Source organism: Chiloscyllium plagiosum, chromosome 20 (genome assembly GCF_004010195.1).
Source record: "Chiloscyllium plagiosum isolate BGI_BamShark_2017 chromosome 20, ASM401019v2, whole genome shotgun sequence".
NCBI lineage: Eukaryota > Metazoa > Chordata > Chondrichthyes > Orectolobiformes > Hemiscylliidae > Chiloscyllium > Chiloscyllium plagiosum.
In genome coordinates, this window is record NC_057729.1 from 54,893,995 (window position 1) to 54,917,910 (window position 23,916).

The window sequence follows — 23,916 nt, forward strand, 5'->3', positions numbered from 1 at the left end:
ATTAACAAAACAACTTAAATTTAAGGATTGGAACAGGGCAATCACAGTAATGGAACTAAATGACATTTGGGGTGTAAGATTGTAGAGGGCATTCTTCAAAATTAAGCTTTTAATCTATTGTGCAAGATAACACGTTATGCTTTAAAGGGTGGCTTGCCTCCACCAAGTGGACTTTAGCTATTCAGCCAGCAGAATATACTGACCAGCTGACGGACCTGGAGGAAACCTGGTCCGTTTTGAGCATCAGACCTCATAGTTTGAGTCAGCAGACCGCAGCAAAATTGAGATTTGGCCAGCCCCTGTGCCCAAAGAAGGCACATAGAGTGTAGAAGTAGGATTTGGGGAGATCCCCTCATGCAAACAGGGTGGCAGACATGGAGCAGCCACACAGTAGCCTGACTTCGTGCAGTCAAGACAAGTACTCTTACCTTGGTTTCACACTGGTAATGAGCAACTATTGTTCGCAATCTTCCATCAGATCAGTCCCACATTCCTTACAAAACCATTGATTTGTAATCTTAAATATATTCAGCACCATTCGTGGTAATTTGGCCAATCGTAGGAAGAAAATATATTGTTTGTCCTTCAAAGTGAATGTGACCATGTTTAACATCTGGTGTTCTGAAGAAAGGTCACCAAACTCAAAACATTTTTCTGCTTACTCTTCATTAATGTGGCCAGAGCTGCTGAGTTTTTTCAACAATTTCTGAGTTTGTTTAACTTCTGGGGTGTTTAGTAGGGTTCCAGTGGGTGCATAAGTGACTGCTAAAACTGATCTGTGCCCAAAAGATTTTGCTGTAAATAGGACAGGATAGTTTTGAACAAGATGCTGACTTGGTTTTCTTTGCCTTGTATTTTCAGTTTCACTCTGATGTGCAATTGCTTTCAAAGGAAGTCATGTAATTTTAGTTGATTGCATCGGATGCAGAGATTCAGGGTGTATTTCTCCCAGTATTATAAACAGTGATAGTATTGCGAAACCAAATCAGCTTCACTATCACTGGATTTGTAACACGGTGAAATTAAAACATTGAATGACCATCAAAATTTCCCAATTGTTCCTAACCAAACTTTACAAATAACAGATCTTTAATACCAATTTTTTTATTATTAGATTCCCTACAGTGTGGAAACAGGCCCTTCGGCCCAACCAGTCCACACCAACCCTCCGAAGGGTAACCCATCCAGACCCATTCCCTCTGAATGATGCACCTAACACTATGGGTAATTTACCATAGCCAATTCACCTGGCCTGCACATCTTTTGGACTGTGGGAGGAAACCGGAACACCCGGAGGAAACCCATGCAGACACGGGGAGAATGTGCAAACTCCACACAGTCACCCGAGGCTGGAATCAACCTGGGACCCTGGTGCTGTGAGGCAGCAATACTAACCACCGTGCCACCGTTAACTTAAACAAAAATTCACAATTTATTATTAATAATGTAACTTTGGCAGAATACAGAAAAACAAGAATGTCGTGATTGCAACAATGTCAGCCAGGTGTATCTCATAAAATATGAACTCCCTGATTAGGGCAGTTAATCTAGTCCAATCAGGGACCCCTGGCTGACAGATAAAAACAAGAATGTCAGACATCCTGTCACTCTGAGAACTGGCTTTGAGGGGATCTACTTTGTGTTACACACCACCCATAGCCAAGGAATCTTACTTGGTGCTAAAATGCTGCAGGAGGAGCTTAAAAAAAAATCAGCCAATGTCCTTGGATTCAAGAGGCAAAGGGATGTAGTGACTGCAATGAGGTCAGCCAGGTGGGCCTCATAGAATATGGTTTGCCTGATTGGAGCTATTAATCTGGTCCAATCAGAGAGCCCTGGCTGACAGGTATAAACAGGAGTGTTCTGAAGGAAAATAAAAATAAACAGGAGTGTCAGACATCCTGTCACTCTGAGAGGACCTCCCACAGGTAAATAAAAGGTGACTTGGTGATGGCATACCAGCCTCTGTGGAGTAACTGCAAAGGTAATTAAATTATTTCTATGATCTAAAGCCTGATCATAGCCCTCACTCATACAGACAGGTAGAGACAGTTAAGGAACAATTTAGAAAAAAAAAGTGATTATCATTTGTTAGTTTAGTAAACTATTTCAAGTGATAGATACTTCACCTTCATGAAATCATTTAACAATTGTTTGTTCACAGGCAAGCAGAATTGTATACCTTGCTTGAATTCTGAAGTTACCAGCTAGTATGGACAGTTTCAGCAAACTTCTATAAATGTAGTTACTTATTTCTTATAGACTGGGATATTTTTCTCAGATCATTCAACAATTCAGTAACTAGATAGAAAACTAGAGAGAGCAACACATAACCACAGTCTCTGGAAGTTTTCAAAACTCACTCTCCCTTCTGCTAAAACCCAGTCAGAAACAGTTCACTTTTTAAAATGTTCAATCAGCATTCTCTGTGATTGGCAAGTCCTCCATTGATTGACCAGCATCCAACCAATTGCCAGCCTTGAGTGGAGCAACCACTCAGTGCAATTTGTCCAGTGTCCTTCGTATAGTAACTAACTTCCATGCCAGTTCCAACAGCAAACATTTTTCTTTGTTCTCTTGTTCTTTGAAACGAGCTGCTGTTCTTAATCTCAACTCTCAGTTCTAAACCAAACTAAATAAAAAGAATAAAATATAATGGTGAGGACCACTACACCAGAATTCAGAGCAGATGTCTGAAGAAAATATATTTGCATAAATTAAAATGTCATTTAGATGTACCACCCTCATAGAATCATAGAGTTTTAGAAATGTACAGCACAGAAACAGACCCTTCGGTCCAACTCGTCTATGTCGGCCAGATATCCCAACCTAATCTAGTCCCACTTGCCAGCACCTGGCCCATGTCCCTCCAAAGCCTTTCGATTCATATACCCATTCAGATGCCATTTAAATGTTGTAATTGTGCCAGCCTCCACCACTTCCTTTGGCAGCTGATCCCATACACGTACCACCCTCTGCATGAAAACGTTGCCCTTTAGGTCCCTTTTATATCTTTCCCCTCTCACCCTAAACCTATGCCCTCTAGTTCTGGACTCCCCCACCCCAGGGAAAAGACTTTGTCTATTTATCCTTTCCATGCCGATCATGATTTTATAAACCTCAATAAGGTCACTCCTCAGCATCCCACACTCCAGGGAAATCAACCCCAGCCTATTCAACCTCTCCCTGTAGCTCAAATCCTCCAACCCTGGCAATATCCTTGTAAATCTTTTCTGAATCCTTTCAAGTTTCACAATATCCTTTCAGATAGGAAGGAGACCAGAATTGCATGCAATATTCCAAAAATGGCCTAACCAATATCCTGTACAGCCACAACATGACCTCCCAACTTCTGTACTCAATGCTCTGACCAATAAAGGAGAGCACACAAAATGCCTCCTTCACTATCCTATCTACCTTTGACCTGTCTTTCAAGGAGCTATGAACCTGCACACCAAGGTCTCTTTGTTCAGCAACACTCCCTAGGACCTTATCATTTAAGTGTATAAGTCCTATTAAGATTTGCTTTCCCAAAATGCAGCACCTCGCATTTATCTAAATTAAACTCCACCTGCCACTCCTTAGTCCATTGGCCCATCTGATCATGATCCCGTTGTAATCTGAGGTAACTTTCTTCACTGTCCACTACACATCCAATTTTGGTACCATCTGCAAACTTACTAACTATACCTCTTCTGCTCAAATCCAAATCACTTATATAAATGAGGAAAAGTAGTGGACCCAGCACCAATCCTTGTGGCACTCCACTGGTCACAAGCCTCCAGTCTGAAAAACAACCCTCCACCACCACCCTCTGTCTTCTATTTTTGAGTCAGTTCTGTATCCAGATGGCTAGTTCTCCCTGTATTTCATGAGATATAACCTTACTAACCAGTCTCCCATGGGGAACCTCGTTGAACGCCTTACTGAAGTCCGCGTAGATCACGTCTACCGTTCTGCCCTCATCAATCCTCTTTGTCACTTCTTCAAAAAAAACTCAATCAAGTTTGTGAGACATGGTTTCCCAAGCACAAAACCATGTTGACTATCCCTATTCAGTCCTTGCCTTTCCAAATACATGTACATCCTGTCGCTCAGGACTCCCTCCAACAACTTGTCCACCACTTATGTCAGGCTCACCGGTCTGTAGTTCCTTGGCTTGTCCTTACCACCTTTCTTAAATAGTGGTACCACGTTAGCCAACCTCCAGTCTTCCGGCACCTCACCTGTGACTATCGATGATAAAAATATCTCCTGAAGAAGGGCTTATGCCCGAAATGTCGATTCTCCTGTTCCCTGGATGCTGCCTGATCTGCTGAGCTTTTCCAGCAACACATTTTCAGCTAAAAATATCTCAGCAAGGCGTCCAGCAATCACTTCCCTAGCTTCCCACAGAGTCCTAGGGTACATCTGATCAGGTCTATGTTCTATGTTCTATTTGATCAGGTCCTGGGGATTTATGCATTTCAAGACATCCAGCACTTCCTCCTCTCTTATATGGACACTTTTCAAGATGTCACCATCTATTTCCCTACATTCTATATTTTCCATGTCGTTCTCTACAGTAAACACTGATGCAAAATACTCGTTTAGTATCTCCCCCATCTGCTGCAGCTCCACAAAGGCTGCCTTGTTGATCTTTGAGGGGCCCTATTCTCTCCCTAGTTACCCTTTTGTCCTTAATGTATTTTTAAAAACCCTTTGGATTCTCCTTAACCCGATTTGCCAAAGTTATCTCATGTCCTCTTTTTGCCCTCCTGATTTCTCTCTTAAGTATATTCCTACTGCCTTTATACTCTTCTTAGGATTCACTCGATCTATCCTGTCTATACCTGACATATGTTTATTTCTTTTTCTTAAACAAAATGTCAATTACTTTAGTCATCCCAGCATTCCCTACACCTACCAGCCTTTCCTTTCACCCTAACAGGAATATACTGTCTCTGGACTCTTATGTCATTTCTGAAGGCTTCCCATTTTCCAGCCATCACTTTACCTGCGAACATCTGCCCCCCAATCAGCTTTTGAAAGTTCTTGCCTAATACTGTCAAAATTAGCCTTCCTCCAATTTAGATCTTCAACTTTTAGATCCGGTCTGTCTTTTCCCATCATTATTTTAAAACTAATAATTATTGTCGCTAGCCCCAAAGTGCTCCCCACTGACATCTCAGTCAGGATTAGAGTGGTGTTGGAAAAGCATAGCAGGTCAGGCAGCATCCAAGAAGCAGGAAAATCAACTTTTCGGACAAAAGCCCTTCATCAGGACTGACATCTCAGTCACCTGCCCTGCCTTATTTCCCAGGAGTAGGTCAAGTTTTGTACCTTCTGTAATAGGTACATCCACATACTGAATCAGAAAGTTTTCTTGTACACACTTAACAAATTCCTCTCCATCTAAACCCTTAACACTATGGCAGTCCCTTTCAATGTTTGGAAAGTTAAAATCCCCTACCATAACCATCCTATTATTCTTACAGATAACTGGAATCTCCTTACAAATTTGTTTCTCAATTTCCCACTGAGTATGAGGGGGTCTATAATATAATCCCAATAAGGTGATCATCTCTTTCTTATTTTTCAGTTCCACCCAAATAACTTGCCTGGATGTATTTCCAGGAATATCCTCCCTCAGTACAGCTGTAATGCTATCCCTTATCAAAAGTGCTACTCCCTCTTCTCTCTTGCCTCCCTTGTTTTCCTTCCTGTAGCATTTGTATCCTGGAACATTAAGCTGCCAGTCCTGTCCATCCCTGAGCCATGTTTCTGTAATTGCAATGATATCCCAAACTCATGTTTCTAACCATGCCCTGAGTTAATCTGCCTTCCATATTAGGCCTCTTGCATTGAAATAAATGCAGTTTAATTTATCAGTCCTATTTTGTTCTCTGCTTTGTCCCTGCCTGCCCTGACTGTTTGAATCACTTCCTTTCTCAATTGTACCAGTCTCAGATTGATCTCTTTCCTCTCCCTGCATCCCAACGACCCCCCCCCGCTTGCTAGTTTAAATCCTCCCGAGCAGCTGTAGCAAATCTCCCTCCCAGTATATTCATCCCTTTCCAATTCAGGTGCAATCCGTTTTTCTTGTACAGGTCACTTGTACCCCAAAAGAGATTCCAATGATCTAAAAATGTGAATCCTTCTCCCATACACCAGCTCCTCAGCCAAGCTTTCATCTGTTCTATCCTCCTATTCATACCCTCACTAGCTCATAGCACTGGGAGTAATCCAGATATTACTACTCTCGAGGACTTCCTTTTTAAATTCCTACCTCACTCTCTATATTCTCCCTTCAGAATCTCATCCTTTTCCCTGCCTATGTCTTTGGCTTCAATGTGTACAATGACCTCCTGCTAGTCCCTCTCCCCCTTGACAACATTCTGCACCCTCTCTGAGACATCCTTGATCCTGGCACCAGGGAGGCAGCACATCATCTGATTTTTCACTGCTACCCACAGAAATGTCTGTCTGTGCCTTGGACTAGAGAGTCCCCTTACACAATTGATCTCTTGGAACCCGACATACCCCTCATTGCATTACAGTCATCTCAATACCAGAAACTTGGCTGTTCATGCTACATTCCCCGAGAATCCATCACTCCCTACACTTTCTAAAACAGCATACTTGTTTGAAATGGGGATAGCCACAGAAGACTCCCGCACTACCTGCCTACTTCTCTTACCTTTCCTGGAGTTAACATATGTTTGTGACTGTATCTGAGACTTTTCTCCTTTCCTATAGCTGTCATCCATCACACCCCCTTGCTTTTGTAAATTCCTCATTGTCTCTAATTGTCGCTCCAACCAATCCATTCAATCTGATAGGATTCACAACCAACGGCATTTATTGTGGATATAATGCTCAGTTTCACATAAACTCTCTCTGAACTCCCACATCCAATAAGAAGAGCATATCACTCTACTAAGGGCTATTTTTGCTTCTTCCAATGTACAGACCCAGAAAATAGTACTGTCTTATTCCTCTACAAAACACTGCTCCAGGCTAACTTAATACCTGTGCCTTATATTTTTAAGTTTATACAAGAGACATATCTCAAATAAAAGATTGTCTTGGAATTTTAAAATATTTGAGGAAATCTGTGATTGAGAAAAATTATTTCTTAGTATCACTGGACAGACTCTTCTGATCCTGTACCTTATTGGCTTCCTCAGTTTAATTTCCCAAATAAAAATGCTACATTTGCATTTTCAACAGGTAGGAATGTTGATAGCATTTTATATATTACTGAGGCCAATATAATATGTGCTGTTGACAGCAAGAGTAATTTTATATTTATGACCATTCTTTCATGTTTCAGTAAATTGTAGTATTAAGTACTCTGAGGGATTAATTGGTGGCCACAACTAATATTGATATGTAATTCTCTCATAATTTGTTTTAATAGCCCATACACCAAGCTGGCAAATGGGTTAGCTGGTTGAATGCTTTTTCACATTTTATTTTTGCCAGCACTAAGATTGAAAAAGAGAAAAGAGAACTTGCAAAGCAATATGGAATGGTACGAATTGAAGTGACTGGAGGTGAAATAGCAGAGGAGATGGAAAAGGAACGGAAGATGTTTCAGTTGCAGATGTGTGAGGTATGTGACAGTTTCTGATTTATTTTCTTCCACATCAAGCTTTATTTGTGTATATGTGTTCATATCAATTTTAATAAATTGCTGTTGATTTATTATGCCAGTAAGTCTTTTTTATTAGTCTATTGCATACTCATCAAGTTGAAGGATTTACTTTTGGAAAATGGAACAGTTCCCCATTTTTCACCTACTATTATGCTACTCCAAGGTCAGGTCTAACTTGGTAGGCTACAGAAGTGAAACTCCTTTGACCCTGCTCCAACATTTTTAATCCTGAATATCAATTCAACACCTTCTACTATATCAGCATGATAGCTTTAATGGGTACCCTAGTCATCTTGAATTGTGTGGTTCAGGCTGACATTTTACTTGGATCTGTATTTATTTATCCTTTCATGTCTTGTGAGCTTCACTGCCTAGGCCAACATTTGTTGACCATCATTAAGTGCTCTTGAACTAAGTCGTTCTCTAGACAATAGACAATAGGTACAGGAGTAGGCCATTCTGCCCTTCGAGCCTGCACCAGCATTCATTATGATCATGGCTGATCATCCTCAATCAGTATCCTGTTCCTGCCTTATCCCCATAACCCTTGATTCCACTATCCTTGAGAGCTCTATCCAACTCTTTCTTAAACGAATCCAGAGACTGGGCCTCCACTGCCTTCTGGGGCAGAGCATTCCACACACCCACCATTCTCTGGATGAAGAAGTTTCTCCTCATCTCTGTCCGAAATGGTCTACCCCTCTAGGGAAATGTTTGTTCCATATTTTTGCTTGTAAATGTAGCATTGTTTTCTATTTAATATTCGTTAGTAAGGAATTTCAGGGGACAGTTAAGTCATGCATATTATGTGGGTCTGAAGTCACGTTCAAGCCATATTAGAACGGAATGGTCGACATTCTTTCCTGAAGGACAGCAGTCAGCAAAATGATAGTTTTGGAGTCACCATTACTTATATTCCAAATTGATTAAATGGTGAATATTGAATCCTTGTCCCCAGAACTTTACCCTGAGCTTCTGGATTGCTAGTTCAATGACATTACAGCCATGCCTCCATCTTCCCAAACTGGTTGATGCTGCCCAAGTTCCGCAACTAGACAAAGTCATGGATTTGTTTGCCAAGCTGGTGTGTTTTTCTGCAAATATTTGTCAGCTCACTAGGTTACATCATCAGTTCGTCTTTGATAAGGTGTTCGTGGTCTGTCACCCTGGTATTTACATGTCTCTGTTTGCCTGTGCTAGGATGGTTGCATCGTCACAGTTGAATTTGTGTCATTCATTGTTTGTGTGGTTTAAAATGAAAAACCTAAACCCATCACAGTCAGAGACTTTCATCTCATGGTCTGGATTGAATACATACTCAGATTCAAGAAGCAAAAGTATATTATTTCACAAAGTCCCTTTCCCTCCCTCCATCTTGTAACATCATTGTCAAGGAGCAGATAACTTCAGAAAGGAGGTGCCTCAGCTGACAGATTACAGTGGTTTCCACATAGTCATTATAAAATAGAAACAAATTAATATACACACTTGTATAGCTTGAGATTAGGTCCATCATAAAAAAGATTAAGGCATCTTTATACATAAATATGAAAAGTTTGCACTTAATGTTTGTTCCATATTTTTGCTTGTAATGCTAGCATTGTTTTCTACTTATTGTTTGTTAGTAGAGAATTCCAGCTGTGATGAGTCTTTATTATGTTACTATCAGTTGATAATGCCACTTTGTGTAAGATACATGAATGATGTACAAATAGCATTATTTCAATACATATTTTGAAGAAAATTACATTGAAGTATTGGTATAGGAGGTCCACTGCCTACCTGATGTTTCTTTCTATATGTGGTAGTTAAGTTAGCCAATGCCAAAATACGTTCTGACACAAGTTGGGTTTGATTTACAGCAGAAACAACTATTACTCATGGTGGTGTTCAACAGTCTGAAATACTACCGATCTGAGAGACATTTTTTATAATGAATCCCTTTTTGAGATCTGTCAGCTCTTCACACAAAACAGCTGTCATATTAATCATTTTATCAGTTATGAAAGATTTCACAAGTGACAATGGCATGAAAATCATCCAGTGTGTTATATTGCATTTTTGAGCTCCTCCTTCAGATTAAAAAGGATTTCATGAATAATTCACATTCTTTGCTTCATGGTTTTATGGAATTGCTGTCTACCCTTTTGAATATTCTGGGAAAATAATAAGTTCACAACCTTGGCTTATTGTAATCAATAAGCAAAAGCATTAATTATGGGGAGAGGGACATATGCTGCAAGTTGCAAAATATCACAAATTGCTAGATGATTTCCACTACTGTTGTTTGCTTCACAAAAATGGAATCTGTCCATCTATCTTCCCTTAGGCTTCAATAAATGGCTGTGTTTGAGTCATAATTTGCTGAATAAATGTAAGCCCGGCACATAATGGCATAGGGAAACTTTTAAATGATGATATTTATGTTCCTGCAATGCCATTTAACTTTGGAAGCCCCAAAAGAGAAGACTGAAATTGATGAGTCTCACGCCCACTAACTGGCTCATTAAAATTTATTGTATTTTAAATTTTACAATTCTACAAGTTTTCATACTGAAATAACTACAGAGGATGGTATCCCATCATCAAGTGTCCCTTTACATGAGCACAGTAACTGGCTATGGCTAGCCTGCTCAGAGTCCGTCCCTGAAATAAGGAGACTCGGAATTCCCTGTTTATATCTGTCAGCCTGATTGGCCCAGGTTAACAACCCTAATCAAGGATCTCATAGACAATAAGATCCACATTGTTCCAATCACTACTTCTATTTATTCTATCTTCTGCTCTAACCAATATTTTCCTCTCTTTATCAATATTGACTTATTCACTCTATTTTCTTTTCTGTTGTTGATCTTCCTTTCTCTGTCCTAAAATTCCAATGATGCCATTGTTCACCAAGATTCAAAATGAAGCTGGATTATTACCAATTCACATTTCTAGAGATTTCTAAACTGAAGGATGAGGGAAGCTTACAACTCCTAAAGAAAACTGGAAGGTTTCCTGTTCTTGCCAATTTTGGCCCATTGTATTACAGCAATATTAGACCCTGGCCCATATCCCTCTAAACCCTTCCTATTCATACACCCATCCAGGTGCCTTTTAAAATGTTGGGCGGCATGGTGGCACAGTGGTTAGCACTGCTGCCTCACAACGCCAGAGACCCGGGTTCATTTCCTGCCTCAGGCAACTGTCTGTGTGGAGTTTGCACATTCTCCCCGTGTGGATTTCCTCTGGGTGCTCCAGTTTCCTCCCACAGTCCAAAAATGTGCAAGTTAGATGAATTGGCCATGCTAAATTGTCCGTAGTGTTAGATGAAGGGGTAAATGTAGGGGAATGGTCTGGGTGGGTTGCTCTTCGGAGGGTCGGTGTGGACTAGTTGGGCCGAAGGGCCTGTTTCCACACTGTAAGTAATCTAATCTAATATATTACAGTAGAGTGTCTCAAATCCAGATATCCAAAAACCAAGCATTTCTTTTTAAGCTACCATCACCTGACTTTTCTTCTTCACTGTCATCTTTGGTCTAACTGTTACAGTTTACAGCTTACAGCTGCTCCCTGTCCACCCCTAACACGTTGTTGAAATATACAGAAACCCCGTTTACTTAATTAAACAGACTTCTGGCACATTTCTGAAAAAGTAAAGGTTATGGATCTGAAGCATCTCCAAAGAATTGTCAGGCTTATCTTGTAGCATTGCCTCAATTTCTTTTAACATTTCCCTTTGCAATCCTTACTTGACCTATGTCCTCAACACTTTAAATGCAAGACAATACTGACTTGGTTCAAACTGGGAGAAAGTGAGGACTGCAGATGCTGGAGATCAGAGTTGAAAAATGTGTAGCTGGAAAAACGCAGCAGGTCAGGTAGCATCAAAGGAGCAGGAGAATCGACGTTTCGGGCATAAGCCCTTCTTCATTACGCCCGAAACGTCGATTCTCCTGCTCGTTTGATGCTGCCTGACCTGCTGCGCTTTTCCAGCAACACATTTTTCAGCTTTGGTTCAAACTGGTCAATTCAAAATCCAACAAGATCTAAAATCCAGCATGGGTTTGGTTCCAAGGCTGTCAGTTTTTGAGACATTCTACCGATGTTATTGTCTTTAAATCTTGCCACCAGCAACTGGATCTATATTCGCCTGCACAACCTGCTGTTTGCAATATCTGCAACTTCTAATTTGCCTTGCTCAGCCAGTAACGCTAATTCCTCTATGCCACTAATGTGCTTGTATGCAGGAAACCTATTCGGTATTTCTGATGAAGGTGAAATAGTAGCTGTCTGGTGAGTGCAATTTGAGTGTGCATAGTGCAGATATTGTTGCAGCTGCTGGTAAGTTCTGACTTGCAGCTATGCCAGAAGATCAGGCATGTCCATAAACAGATGAAATTAATGATGCTGAAAGAATGTCATCCTATCTAGAATCTAGCATAATCACAGATATTTTACACTCTCCTCATATCTTCCAGGTGCCACAATTTCACCAGTGTCTGGCAAGATAATTTTCATCTCAGTATGTTCAGTACTATTTCAGGCTTGGAAGCTGAACTTCTCTTCTTTATCCTTGATAATTGTTTAGTTTTCTACCAGTTCAAAATCTTCTGTCCAAAGTTAATTTTTCTTTTCTAATCCCCTTTTATGAAAATGTTACCAGGCATCTCTCTAAGAACCATTTTTGTGCGGCAGATACAACATTTTACTGCAAATAATTATTACATTTTTCCTTTCCTACCGAAAGATTTGATGATTCATCGTAGACATTTACTGTTGCTAACTTTGCTGTCCTTTCTTTTACTGAACCTGCCATTTCTTTTTTCTATTTTTGACATTCTGCTCCAATTTCTAAATGTATTACTGGCTGAAAATATTTGTTATTTTAATTAGGATGAAATATCAAACGTTTCTGTGTTATTCAGCTTATGATTTGTGGCTTCTTCAATGTGATTTGGGCTTCTTAGTTATTGTAATATAGTGAGACATCCTGAACAGATGATACTTTCTTAAGTGCATTTTTCAAATTTCAAAACAGTTTTCTACCTGCAGTATTAATGGTTTGCCAGTTGAATCTTTGAAGAAATCATTTATGTTTATGAGTCCCTTTGAAATATTTGACTTATAAGAATCCTAAATCATAGCCACTGAGAAATTGTACTTTTTTTAGTGTGAGGGATGTATAATTTACCATACAACTTTGCTTTTGTTTTTTCTTTTAGTATCTGATCAAAGTAAATGAGATAAAGACAAAGAAAGGAGTGGACTTGCTACAAAATCTCACCAAGTATTATCATGCACAGTTCATGTAAGAGTTCTCATCTGCTTTTATTTTCTTGATTTTAACCTGTTCCTGGCCTGATCAAATTTTCAGCTATGAGATTTATTGGTTGTACTGTGTCGTGAATTGGATATCATCATTATTGTACACTTAACTGGGCATCTGGGAATATCCAATCTAGGCTGATGATGCAAAACTTCCTTGGCTGTTGTTTACAAGAATTCCACATCAAGCATATTTCAATCTGGTCCATCGTGACCTGGGCCAATATTAGTCATATAATCTTAGAGTCATATAGCTGTACAGCATGGAAACAGACTCTTTGGTGTAACCCGTCCATGTTGACCAGATATCCTAAATTTATCTCGTACCATTTGCCAGCATTTAGCCCATATCTCTCTAAACCCTTCCTATGCATATACCCATCCAGGTGCCTTTTAAATTTTGTCATTGTACCAGCATCCATCACTTCCTCTGGCAGCTCATTCCATACATAATCCACCCTTTGCAGGAAAAAGTTGCCCCTTTTAAATCTCTCCTTTCCCACCTTAAACCTATGTCCTTTAGTTTTGGACTCCCCCACGAAGGGGAAAAGACCTTGTCTATTCATCCTATCCATGCCCCTCATGATCTTATAAAGCTCTATAAGGTCACCCCTCAGCCTTTGACGCTAAAGCAAAATTAGTCCCAGCCTTTTCAGCCTCTCTCTACAGCTCAAATCCTCTAAACCTGGCAAAATCCTTGTAAATCTTTTCTGTATCCTTTCAAGTTTAACAACATTCCCCTATAGCAGGGAGAACAGAATTGCATACAGCATTCCAAAATTGGCTGAACCAATTTCCTATGAGAAAGAGAGGACTGCAGATGCTTGAGATCAGAGTCGAGAGTGTCGCGCAGGAAAAGCACAGCAAGTCAGGCAGCATCTGAGGAGCAGGAGAATTGATGTTTCATGCATAAGCCCTTCATTAGGAATGTGGCTTGTGGGCCGGGGAGCTGAAAGATAAATGGGAGGGGGGGTGGGTGGGCTAAGGTAGCTGAGAACACGATAGGTAGATTAAGGTGAGGGAGAAGTTGATAGATCAGAGAGGAGGGTGGAGCTGATAGATGGGAAAGGTGATGGGACAGGTCAGGAGGGCAGTGCCAAGTTGGAGGCTTCGGATTGGGATAATGTGGGGATAGGGGAAATGAGGAAACTGTTGAAATCCTCATTGATCCCGTGTGGTTGCAGGGTCCCAAGGCAGAATATGAGGCGTTCTTCCCCCAGGCATCAGGTGGTAACGGTTTGACGGTGGAGGAGGCCCAGGACCTACATGTCCTTGACGTAGTGGGGGGAAAGTTGAAGTGTTCGGCCACAGAGCGGTGGGATTGGTTGGTGCAGGTGTCCCAGAGATGTTCTCTAAAACGATCTGCAAGTAGATGTCCTGACTCCCCGATGTAGAGGAGACCACATCGGGTGCAATGGATACAGTAGATGACATTGGTGGAGGTACAGGTAGATTTCTGTCGGATGTGGAAGGATCCTTTGCGGCCTTAGATGAAGGTGAGGGGAGTGGTTTGGGTACAGGTTTTCCTGTACAGTTGCAACATGACCTCTCAACTCCTGTACTCAATGCACTGACCAGTAAAGGCAAGTATACCAAATGCCCTCTTCACTATCCTGTCCACCGGGGACTCCACTTTCGAGGAACAATGAACCTGCACTCTTTTTGTTCAGCAACACTCCCCAGGACCTTACCATTATGTGTATAAGTCCTGCCCTGATTTGCCTTTCCAAAATGCAGCACGTCACGTTTGACACATCGATCAAGGTCCACATTATACTCTGAGGTAACTGTCTTTGTTGTCCACTACACCTCCAATTTTGGTGTCATCTGCAAACTTATTAACCGATCCTCCTATGTTCACATCCAAATCATTTATGTAAATCCACCGCTGATCTCAGGCCACCAATCTGAAAAGCAACCCTCCAATACCACCCTCTGTCTTCTACCTTCGAGCCAGTCTGTATCCAAATGGCTAGTTCTCCCTGTATTCCATGTGATTTAACCTTGCTAACCAGTCTACCATGAGGAACCTTGTCGAACGTCTTACTGAAGTTCATTAATCACGTCCACTCTGCCATCTTCAATACTCTCCGTTACTTCTTCAAAAAACTCAATCAAGTTTGTGAGACATGATTTCCCACGGACAAAGCCGTAACCAGTTGACTATCCCTAACCAGTCCTTGCCTTCCCAAATACATGTAAATTCTATCCCTCAGGACTCCCTCCAACAACTTTCCCATCACTGATGTCAGGCTCACTGATCTTTGGTTCCTTGGCTTTTCCTTACCACCTTTCTTAAATACTGGCACCACCTTAGCCAACCTCCCGTCTTCCTCACGTGAATCTTTCGATGATACAAATATCTCAGCACGGGGCCCAACAATCACTTCCCAAGATTCCCAAAGAGTTCTAGGATTCACCTGGTCAGTTTCCAGGGATTTATCCATATTTATATGTTTTAAGACTTCCAACACCTCCTTCTATAATATGGATATTTTTCACTATTTATTTCCTCACGTTCTCTACCTTCCATATCCTTCTCCACTGTTAATTAGTTAACATAATTAATTAATCTCCAATTGCCAGTGATGCAATTGCCCGGCAGGCTTAGAAAATGGCAAATTAATGCTCCACTGTGTATTTGGAAAGCAGCTGCTGAGTAAGGTGATCAGTTTGAAATGCAAATAGAAGCATGAGAAAGTGCTAGCTGCTCACTTAAATGATCAAAATTAGGACTGAGACCCAATACCATGTCAATCTGAGATAAACCAGAATATGTTGGAGAATCTCAGCAAGTCTGGCTGTATCTGTGGAAAGAGAAACAGTGTTACCATTTCAAACCTGATATGACTTCTTCAGAACAGAATGGGGCTGGAAAATTGTAATTTTTAAACTTTTGTTGACACAAGGAATGAGCTATCAGCAGAATAGAGGATGCCAAGAGCAAAATACAATGACCATAAGATATAATTAGGCTATTTGGCCCAGTGAGTCTACTGCACCATTCAATCACATATGTTATGTTTCTCAATCCCATTCTCCAGCCTTCTCCCATTCTCCAGCCTTCTAACTTTTGATCCCCATGCTAATCAAGAATCTATCTTTGTTTTGGCCTCCACAGACTTCTGTCGCAATGAGATTCATGGATTTAACCACACTCTGTCTGAAGAAATTCCTTTACTGTGTGCTTAGGTTCTAGTCTGTCCTACTAATGGTAACAACTTCTCCATATCTATTCTATTCAGAATTCTCAGTTTTCCGTACATTTCAATGAGATCACACTCTTATCTTTCTAAACTCAACTGAGTACTGATCCAAAGTCCTCAACCACTCTACAGTGGTGGTAAAGGAGCATTAGAGATATGAAATGGACATAAGTGAAGGTATGAAAAGGAGAAAATGTGTCTACTTTGCTGAGAGCAAAGGCAACAAGGCATAACTGGGGAGGCTGGGTCACCTTTGTCTAACAGCATTAAAAGCCCAATTTTCTAGCCCCTGTTAATTCTGAAGAAGTCATTATCAGACTCAAAACTGGATGGAATGGATGGAATATTACCAGACTGTGAGAGATGAGTGGTCAAATCAGGTGTGATGGTCATCTCAATGTCAAGATCATGTTGCCACCACTTCCCCACTTTGCTAAAGTGGCATGGCAAGATTCTCACCAGAGAGCAGACATGATTGAATGGTGCAGCAGACTCACCACGAACTTTGTAGTGAATGAAATCTTTGAAGAGCAGGTGTGCATGCTGGAATGGATAGAGATAGAGGAAGCTGATGTGCTGAAAATTTTGTCAAACATTAAGATTGACAAGTCGCCAGGCCGGGACCAGATTTATCCTCGGCTGCTTTTGGAAACAAGAAATGCAATTGCTTCGCCGCTTGCGAAGATCTTTGCATCCTCGCTCTCCACTGGAGTTGTAACTGAGGACTAGAGAGAGGCAAATGTAATTCCTTTCTTCAAGAAAGGAGATAGGGAAATCCCCGGCAATTACAGATCAGTAAGTCTCACATCTGTCGTCTGCAAGGTGTTAGAAAGGATTCTGAGGGATAGGATTTATGACCATCTAGAAGAGCATGGCTTGATTAAATGCAGTCAACACGGCTTTGTGAGGGGCAGGTCATGCCTCACAAACCTTATCGAGTTCTTTGAGAATGTGACTAGAAAAGTTGATGAGGGTCGAGCTGTGGATGTGGTGTATATGGACTTCAGCAAGGCATTTGATAAGGTTCCCCATGGTAGGCTCATTCAGAAGGTCAGGAGGAATGGGATACAGGAGAACTTAGCTGTCTGGATACAGAATTGGCTGGCCAACAGAAGACAGTGAGTGGTAGTAGAAGGAAAATATTCTGCCTGGAAGTCAGTGGTGAGTGGTGTTCCACAGGACTCTGTCCTTGGGCCTCTACTGTTCGCAATTTTTATTAATGACTTGGATGAGAGGATTGAAAGATGGGTCAGCAAGTTTGCAGACGACACAAAGGTTGGAGGTGTTGTTGACAGTATAGAGGGCTGTTGTAGGCTGCAGGGGACATTGACAGGATGCAGAGATGGGCTGAGAGGTGGCAGATGGAGCTCAACCTGGATAAATGCGAGGTGATGCATTTTGGAAGGTCGAATTTGAAAGCTGAGTACAGGATTAAGGATAGGATTCTTGGCAATGTGGAGGAACAGAGGGATCTTGGTGTGCAGGTACATAGATCCCTTAAAATGGCCACCCAAGTGGACAGGGTTGTTAAGAAAGCATATGGTGTTTTGGCTTTCATTAACAGGGGATTGAGTTTAAGAGTCTTGAGATTTTGTTGCAGCTCCATAAAACTTTGGTTAGACCGCACTTGGAATACTGCGTCCAGTTCTGGTCGCCCTATTATAAGAAAGATGTGGATGCTTTGGAGAGGGTTCAGAGGAGGTTTACCAGGATGCTGCCTGGACTGGAGGGCTTATCTTATGAAGAGAGATTGACTGAGCTCTGGCTTTTTTCATTGGAGAAAAGGAGGAGGAGAGGGGGGCCTAATTGAAGTATACAAGATAATGAGAGGCATAGATAAGTCGATAGCCAGAGACTATTTCCCAGGGCAGAAATGGCTAACATAAGGGGTTATAGTTTTAAGCTGGTTGGAGGAAAGTATAGAGGGGATGTCAGAGGCGGGTTCTTTACACAGAGTTGTGAGAGCATGGAATGCGTTGCCAGCAGCAGTTGTGGAAGCAAGGTCATTTGGGACATTTAAGAGACTGCTGGACATGCATATGGTCACAGGAATTTGAGGGTGCGTACATGAGGATCAATGGTCGGCACAACATCGTGGGCTGAAGGGCCTGTTCTGTGCTGTACAGTTCTATGTTCTATGTTCCACATTGATGCTCTTTATTGCTTGTTTAACAACTTATCAAAGGTCCAATTTGCCCAGGTTGTGATATTATAAAACCTACCATATAAATTAACCGTTGTAAAACTCAATCTAAAACCAGAGCAATTTCTTGACAGGTTCAACTTCCCACTTGTTCCAAACAATCTCCATGTGGACACCTGGCATCAATGTCTCAGGCATGCTGTAGGGGCATCTATGGATGTTGGCATACAACATTTTCCACTTCTATGAATGCTCGTGGCACAACTTTAATCCACTTACAGGACCTTTGTGCACTTTACTGTTCTACCCTAGGCTGCACTGACAATGATCATTGTAATGCTGCAGCACAGAGACTCTGCTCACACACCCAGCTCATAAACTGGACCTAACTGCATCTCTGGGCTTTTCATTTCCTCGCATAGTGCTCACTCACTCTGAGTTTGTGAATGCTTACAGTTACTCTGCCAGAATAGTGAAGGACATTGATCTTCTTCCTACTGTGTTGGGCATTTCTTAATATGGTTGAGACTGCTTCAATGTGGATGGCAACTTCAGATCTCACTGGAATGGTCTCCACTGATGTTCCTAGGGGAAGAGGAAGACTTACCTGTGCACCACCTTGTCCAGCAGGATCTCTAGGTCCCTGCCCACAAAACAGGCAAGGATTTTTCCCTATCTGCCACATCTGAGGAAAATGTCAGGACCAGTGCAGGGCAGTTCCAGACTGACATGCTTGTCTGGGTGCACACCAGCCTTTTAAATATGACACTAGTGCCAGGGATGTTGGTTAATTTCAGGATCCCTGATGAAGGGCTTATGCCCGAAACATCGATTCTCCTGCACCTTGAATCCTGCCTGACCTGCTATGTTTTTCCACCACCACACTCTCGACTCTAATTTCAGGATCTCCAGTGAATGGTGAATTGTTCAGTGATTAAGTGTAGTAAGATCGGGAGGAAACAGGACATGATTCTCAAATGGCAATTAGAGCAACCAAGAAAGTCTGTTTGGTCTCACAGCAAGAATCATTCACCAGACTTGACTTGACTCCCAGGAGGACCAATTCCAATACCGAACAACCCAGATGGCCTCCTTCTTCAAAGACCGCAATTTCCCCTCAGACGTGGTTGACGATGCTCTCCACCGCATCTCCTCCACTTCCCGCTCCTCTGCCCCTGAATCCCGCCCCTCCAATCGCCACCGGGACAGAACCCCACTGGTCCTCACCTACCACCCCACCAACCTCCAGATACGTCGTATCATCTTTCGTCCTTTCTGCCACCTCCAAACAGACCCCACCACCAAGGATATATTTCCCTCCCCTCCCCTATCAGCGTTCTGGAAAGACCACTCCCTCCGCGACTCTCTCATCAGGTCCACACACCCCACCACCCAACCTCCACTCCCGGCACCTTTCCCTGCAACCGCAAGAAATGCAAAACTTGCACCCACGCCTCCCCCCTCACTTCCCTCCAAGGCCCCAAGGGATCCTTCCATATCCATCACAAATTCACCTGCACCTCCACACACATCATTTAGTGCATCCGCTGCACCCGATGTGGCCCCCTCTACATTGGGGAGACAGGCCGCCTACTTGCGGAATGTTTCAGAGAACACCTCTGGGACACCCGCACCAACCAACCCAACCGCCCCGTGGCTGAACACTTTAACTCCCCCTCCCACTCCGCCAAGGACATGCAGGTCCTTGGCCTCCTCCATCGTCAGGCAATGGCAACATGACGCCTGGAGGAAGAGCGCCTCATCTTCCGCCTAGGAACCCTCCAACCACAAGGGATGAATGCAGATTTCTCCAGCTTCCTCATTTCCCCTCCCCCCACCTTATCTCAGTTCCAACCCTCGGACTCAGCACCGCCTTCTTGACCTGCAGTCTTCTTCCCGACCTCTCCGCCTCCACCCCCTCTCCGGCCTATCACCCTCACCTTAACCTCCTTTCGCCTATCGCATTCCAACGTCCCTCCCCCAAGTCCCTCCTCCCTACCTTTTATCTTAGCCTACTTGGCACACCTTCCTCATTTCTGAAGAAGGGCTTATGCCCGAAACGTCGATTCTCCTGCTCCTTGGCTACTGCCTGACCTGCTGTGCTTTTCCAGCAACACATTTTTCAGCTCTTGACTCTCACTTAGCAAATGGTAAAATTCCAACCATAAACTCTGTTTCTCTCTCTCTGGGGATGCTACCAGACCTACTGAGTTTCTACATTACTTTCTGTTTTTTTATCTCATGTCTCCAGCATTCACAATATTTTGTTTTTATTTCATGTTAGCTTGGGCCTCATGGTTAGGTATGTATTGTTTGAAATCAAATTATAGCCAAGTTTTAATGCTGATCCCTTATTACTATTGCAAGATGTTACATGCCATCTCTTTGTACTCCTTTGCTCTGACGTACCTAGAATGATATTAGCTGGCTGTGTTGGCAGTTCAACTATCATAATGTTATTAGCCTAGGAATCTATGCACACCACTATTAGTCTGGGGGGTGGGAGGTCATGGATTCAAATCCACAGGTAGCTGGTGGAATTTTAATTAATTTAATAAACTCTAGATATATAAAATTAGTCAAGATGATGACCATGAAACTACCATTGATTGTTGTAAAAACACATCTGTTTCATTAATGTCCTTTAGAGCAGGTAATCCATCCTTCCCTGGTCTGGGTGACGTGTGACTTCAGATCTACAGTTTAGTTGTCTTCTGAAATGGCCTAGCAAGTCACTTGGTTCATGGACAAGCATCCCATTAAAGAAAGAATTCCAGAATTTTGACCCAGTCAGGCTGGTTGATAGGGAGATTGGAGGTGATGGTTATCTTGTCCATTTTCTTTTGATTCCACCTGGACAAATCAGATCCCAGACTGAAACCTGCTTTGACATCTCATACTTGTGTTTCTTTTTTGTTTTAATAATGTGGTTAATTGAAACACAACACAATGCAGCAGTCTAACAATGAAACATATGTTTATTACACAGAGGAAATGAAGATAGAATGGAACAAACCAAACTATTTGCATGTAACAGAATTTTAAAGACTTTCACACAGAAGGAGGTCATTTGGTCCTTCATGTCAACATTAGCTCTTCAAACAAGTATTATTACATAGTATCAATCTCTGGCTATTTCCCCTTGCCTTTGCACATTATTTCTATCCAAGTAATCATCCTCAATTGAACGTGCCTCCACCACATTTTCAGGCAGTGCATTCTATACTCTAACTATTTGCAGTGTAAAAAAAAAAAATTTCTCACCTTGCATTTGTCTCTTTTGCAAATCACTTTGAATCTGTGCCCTCTGACTCCTTATGCTTTTACAAACAGGAATAGTTTCTCCTTGTCTACTCTGCCCAACCTTGTAATGATTTTGTGAACCTTTAACAGATCTCCTCTTAGCTTTCTTCTGTCCAAGGAGAATAGTCCCAAATTCTTCAATCCATTGTTGTTACTGAAATTTCTCACGCCATATTGATAAATGGGTCAAATGTATCATGTGGGTCAACCTAGAGCATGCAGACTGCAGTGGCAGCTCACCACCAACTTCTCAACGGCAATTAGGTACAGGCAATAAATGCTGGTCAGCCAGTGATGCCCACATCGCACAAGTGATTAAAAATAAAATGCTGCACTATCTCCATTGTGTTCATATTCTTCCTATAACGTGGCGTCCAGAACATAATACTGCAGCTGATGACTAACAATTACCTTATACAAGTTCAATATCACCTCTTTGCTCTTATACTTTAAACTCCCAATTAATGAAGTGTACTTTATAGCTTTCTCTACCAATTTCAGTGACCTTAGCATGTATATATCTGCTCTTGCACCCCTTTTCGAATTGATCCCCTTTTTTATTGTCTTTCAGTGTTCTTCCGACTAAAATGCATCACCTCACATTTAATTCATTGAACCTCCAAAATTCAGAGCTCAACTTTATGCTACTGAAACCACCTCCTGAACATGTAGTTGTCTAGGACACTAATAGGATCCATGACTTCCCACATATTGTTGGTCACACATTCCGCTGAACTGACCTGTGCTGCCATATCTTAACCGTAAACCTACTTAATCTTACTGATTTATTTCATCTTAAAGTCACTTCCCTTATGTTAACTTCACTCTACTTCCCTTACCCTACTTTGCCTACTTATATTACTTTGTTATATTAGCCTTGACCTTCACTTATTCCTGTTGTTTCTTAGTTAATCCCTTCTTACAATTAAGTATACATTTCTTATCAGGAACCAATCACTTCCTTTTGGCAACCAATAATTTCCTGTCATGTCATTGTTTGATTTTCTTTCCCTCAATCTGTTGTTCTCCCAAAACTGTAGCTGTTGAACTATGCATCCTGTCTTGTTGCTGTGTTGAGGTTGAAGAAACTCATGGTAAAATATGATTCTATTAACCTGAAAAACTTTCTTTCTATGTTACATCTGTAAGGCTTAATTTAACTGTGGCTTCAATGCCCCATCCTGAAAATCAAACAGTCTCTTCCTGGGACGTTTATATATCCAAGCTTAGACTTCTTCAGCTTAAAATAAACCTTTCTGTGATTTAACCAAACACTTTGGGTCTAGTAATTTTAAATTCCTTAAACTGTGGTAACCTCATTTTAACAGTCATAATCGACCTCCCTTTCTTGGAGCTTCAGCCAAGATTTCTGCAAAACCGTCCAACTGAAATTTAAAAACTTTTTCTCCCCAAGCAATGCATGTTTCCATTAAGCCCAAAAAATAAATTCCAGAATCTTCTATCCAAAAACATGGTGTACTACACTATTTACTTTGTTCACTAATGAGCTCTCCCAATGTAAACAGATGCCCTGAACACTCATTTTGCTTTAAATAACACAAATACCTCAAACTTAATCATTTAGCCCCTTCTCACACACGGAAAATCCATATGTAGCTAATTCAAAAATCCAATATGCATGATATTAAAATGTACATATAAATTAAAGTAATCTTGATGAGTTACTGAATGGCATTCTTTAAAACAGCTACGTACCGTTGTCACAGTGCTCCAGTAGTTTAGTCCAGTTAAATGAGTGACTGCTGTTTTCTTTATGGTGTTAACATTTTAAAGGCTTTTGTAACTACATCCATCCAACCAATAATAGATATCTCATCACCACTTCTGAGTTGAGTTGTCCAAATAATGAAGTAGCTTTAAGGGATAGGAGGTAGGTAACCTGTACCCTGATGTTGTCATGATGTTGTTGGTATTGCCAGACAAGCAAAGTATCTAAGGTAACTCCCAGGATGTTGATGTTGGGATACGAAGAAATGGCAGTCAAAGATCAGTCGAAAACACTTGAATATTTCTTTATTTGGAGATGGTCCTTACCTTGTGCTTATGGAACAAATATCATCTGCCAACCCATTATGTTGTTCAGGTCCAACAATGTCGTAGCATGGCACATTCATTATTGGAAGAATAAAGCTGCATACTTTACTGTTGTTATCAAAGAGACCTGTTCTTAACTCTATGATGGACGGAAAGGTATTGATGAAGAGTTGGATGTTACATTTCCATATTGGGTGTGTTTTGACTAAGGATAGTGGGGGTTTGATATTTTGCACAGTGCCACTTACTAATCAGAGGCG

The 23,916-nt window shown here is 41.5% G+C and overlaps 1 protein-coding gene across 1 annotated transcript in view; it reads left to right on the forward strand.

Moving 5' to 3' along the window:
- Positions 1 to 23,916, forward strand: part of unm_sa1614 (un-named sa1614) — a 256,372-nt gene that overhangs the window by 118,240 nt on the left and 114,216 nt on the right. The window contains exons 6-7 of the mRNA XM_043709987.1: positions 7,468 to 7,597; positions 12,847 to 12,932. Coding sequence (XP_043565922.1) covers positions 7,468 to 7,597; positions 12,847 to 12,932 — 216 coding nt within the window. The remainder of the gene's footprint in view (positions 1 to 7,467; positions 7,598 to 12,846; positions 12,933 to 23,916) is intronic.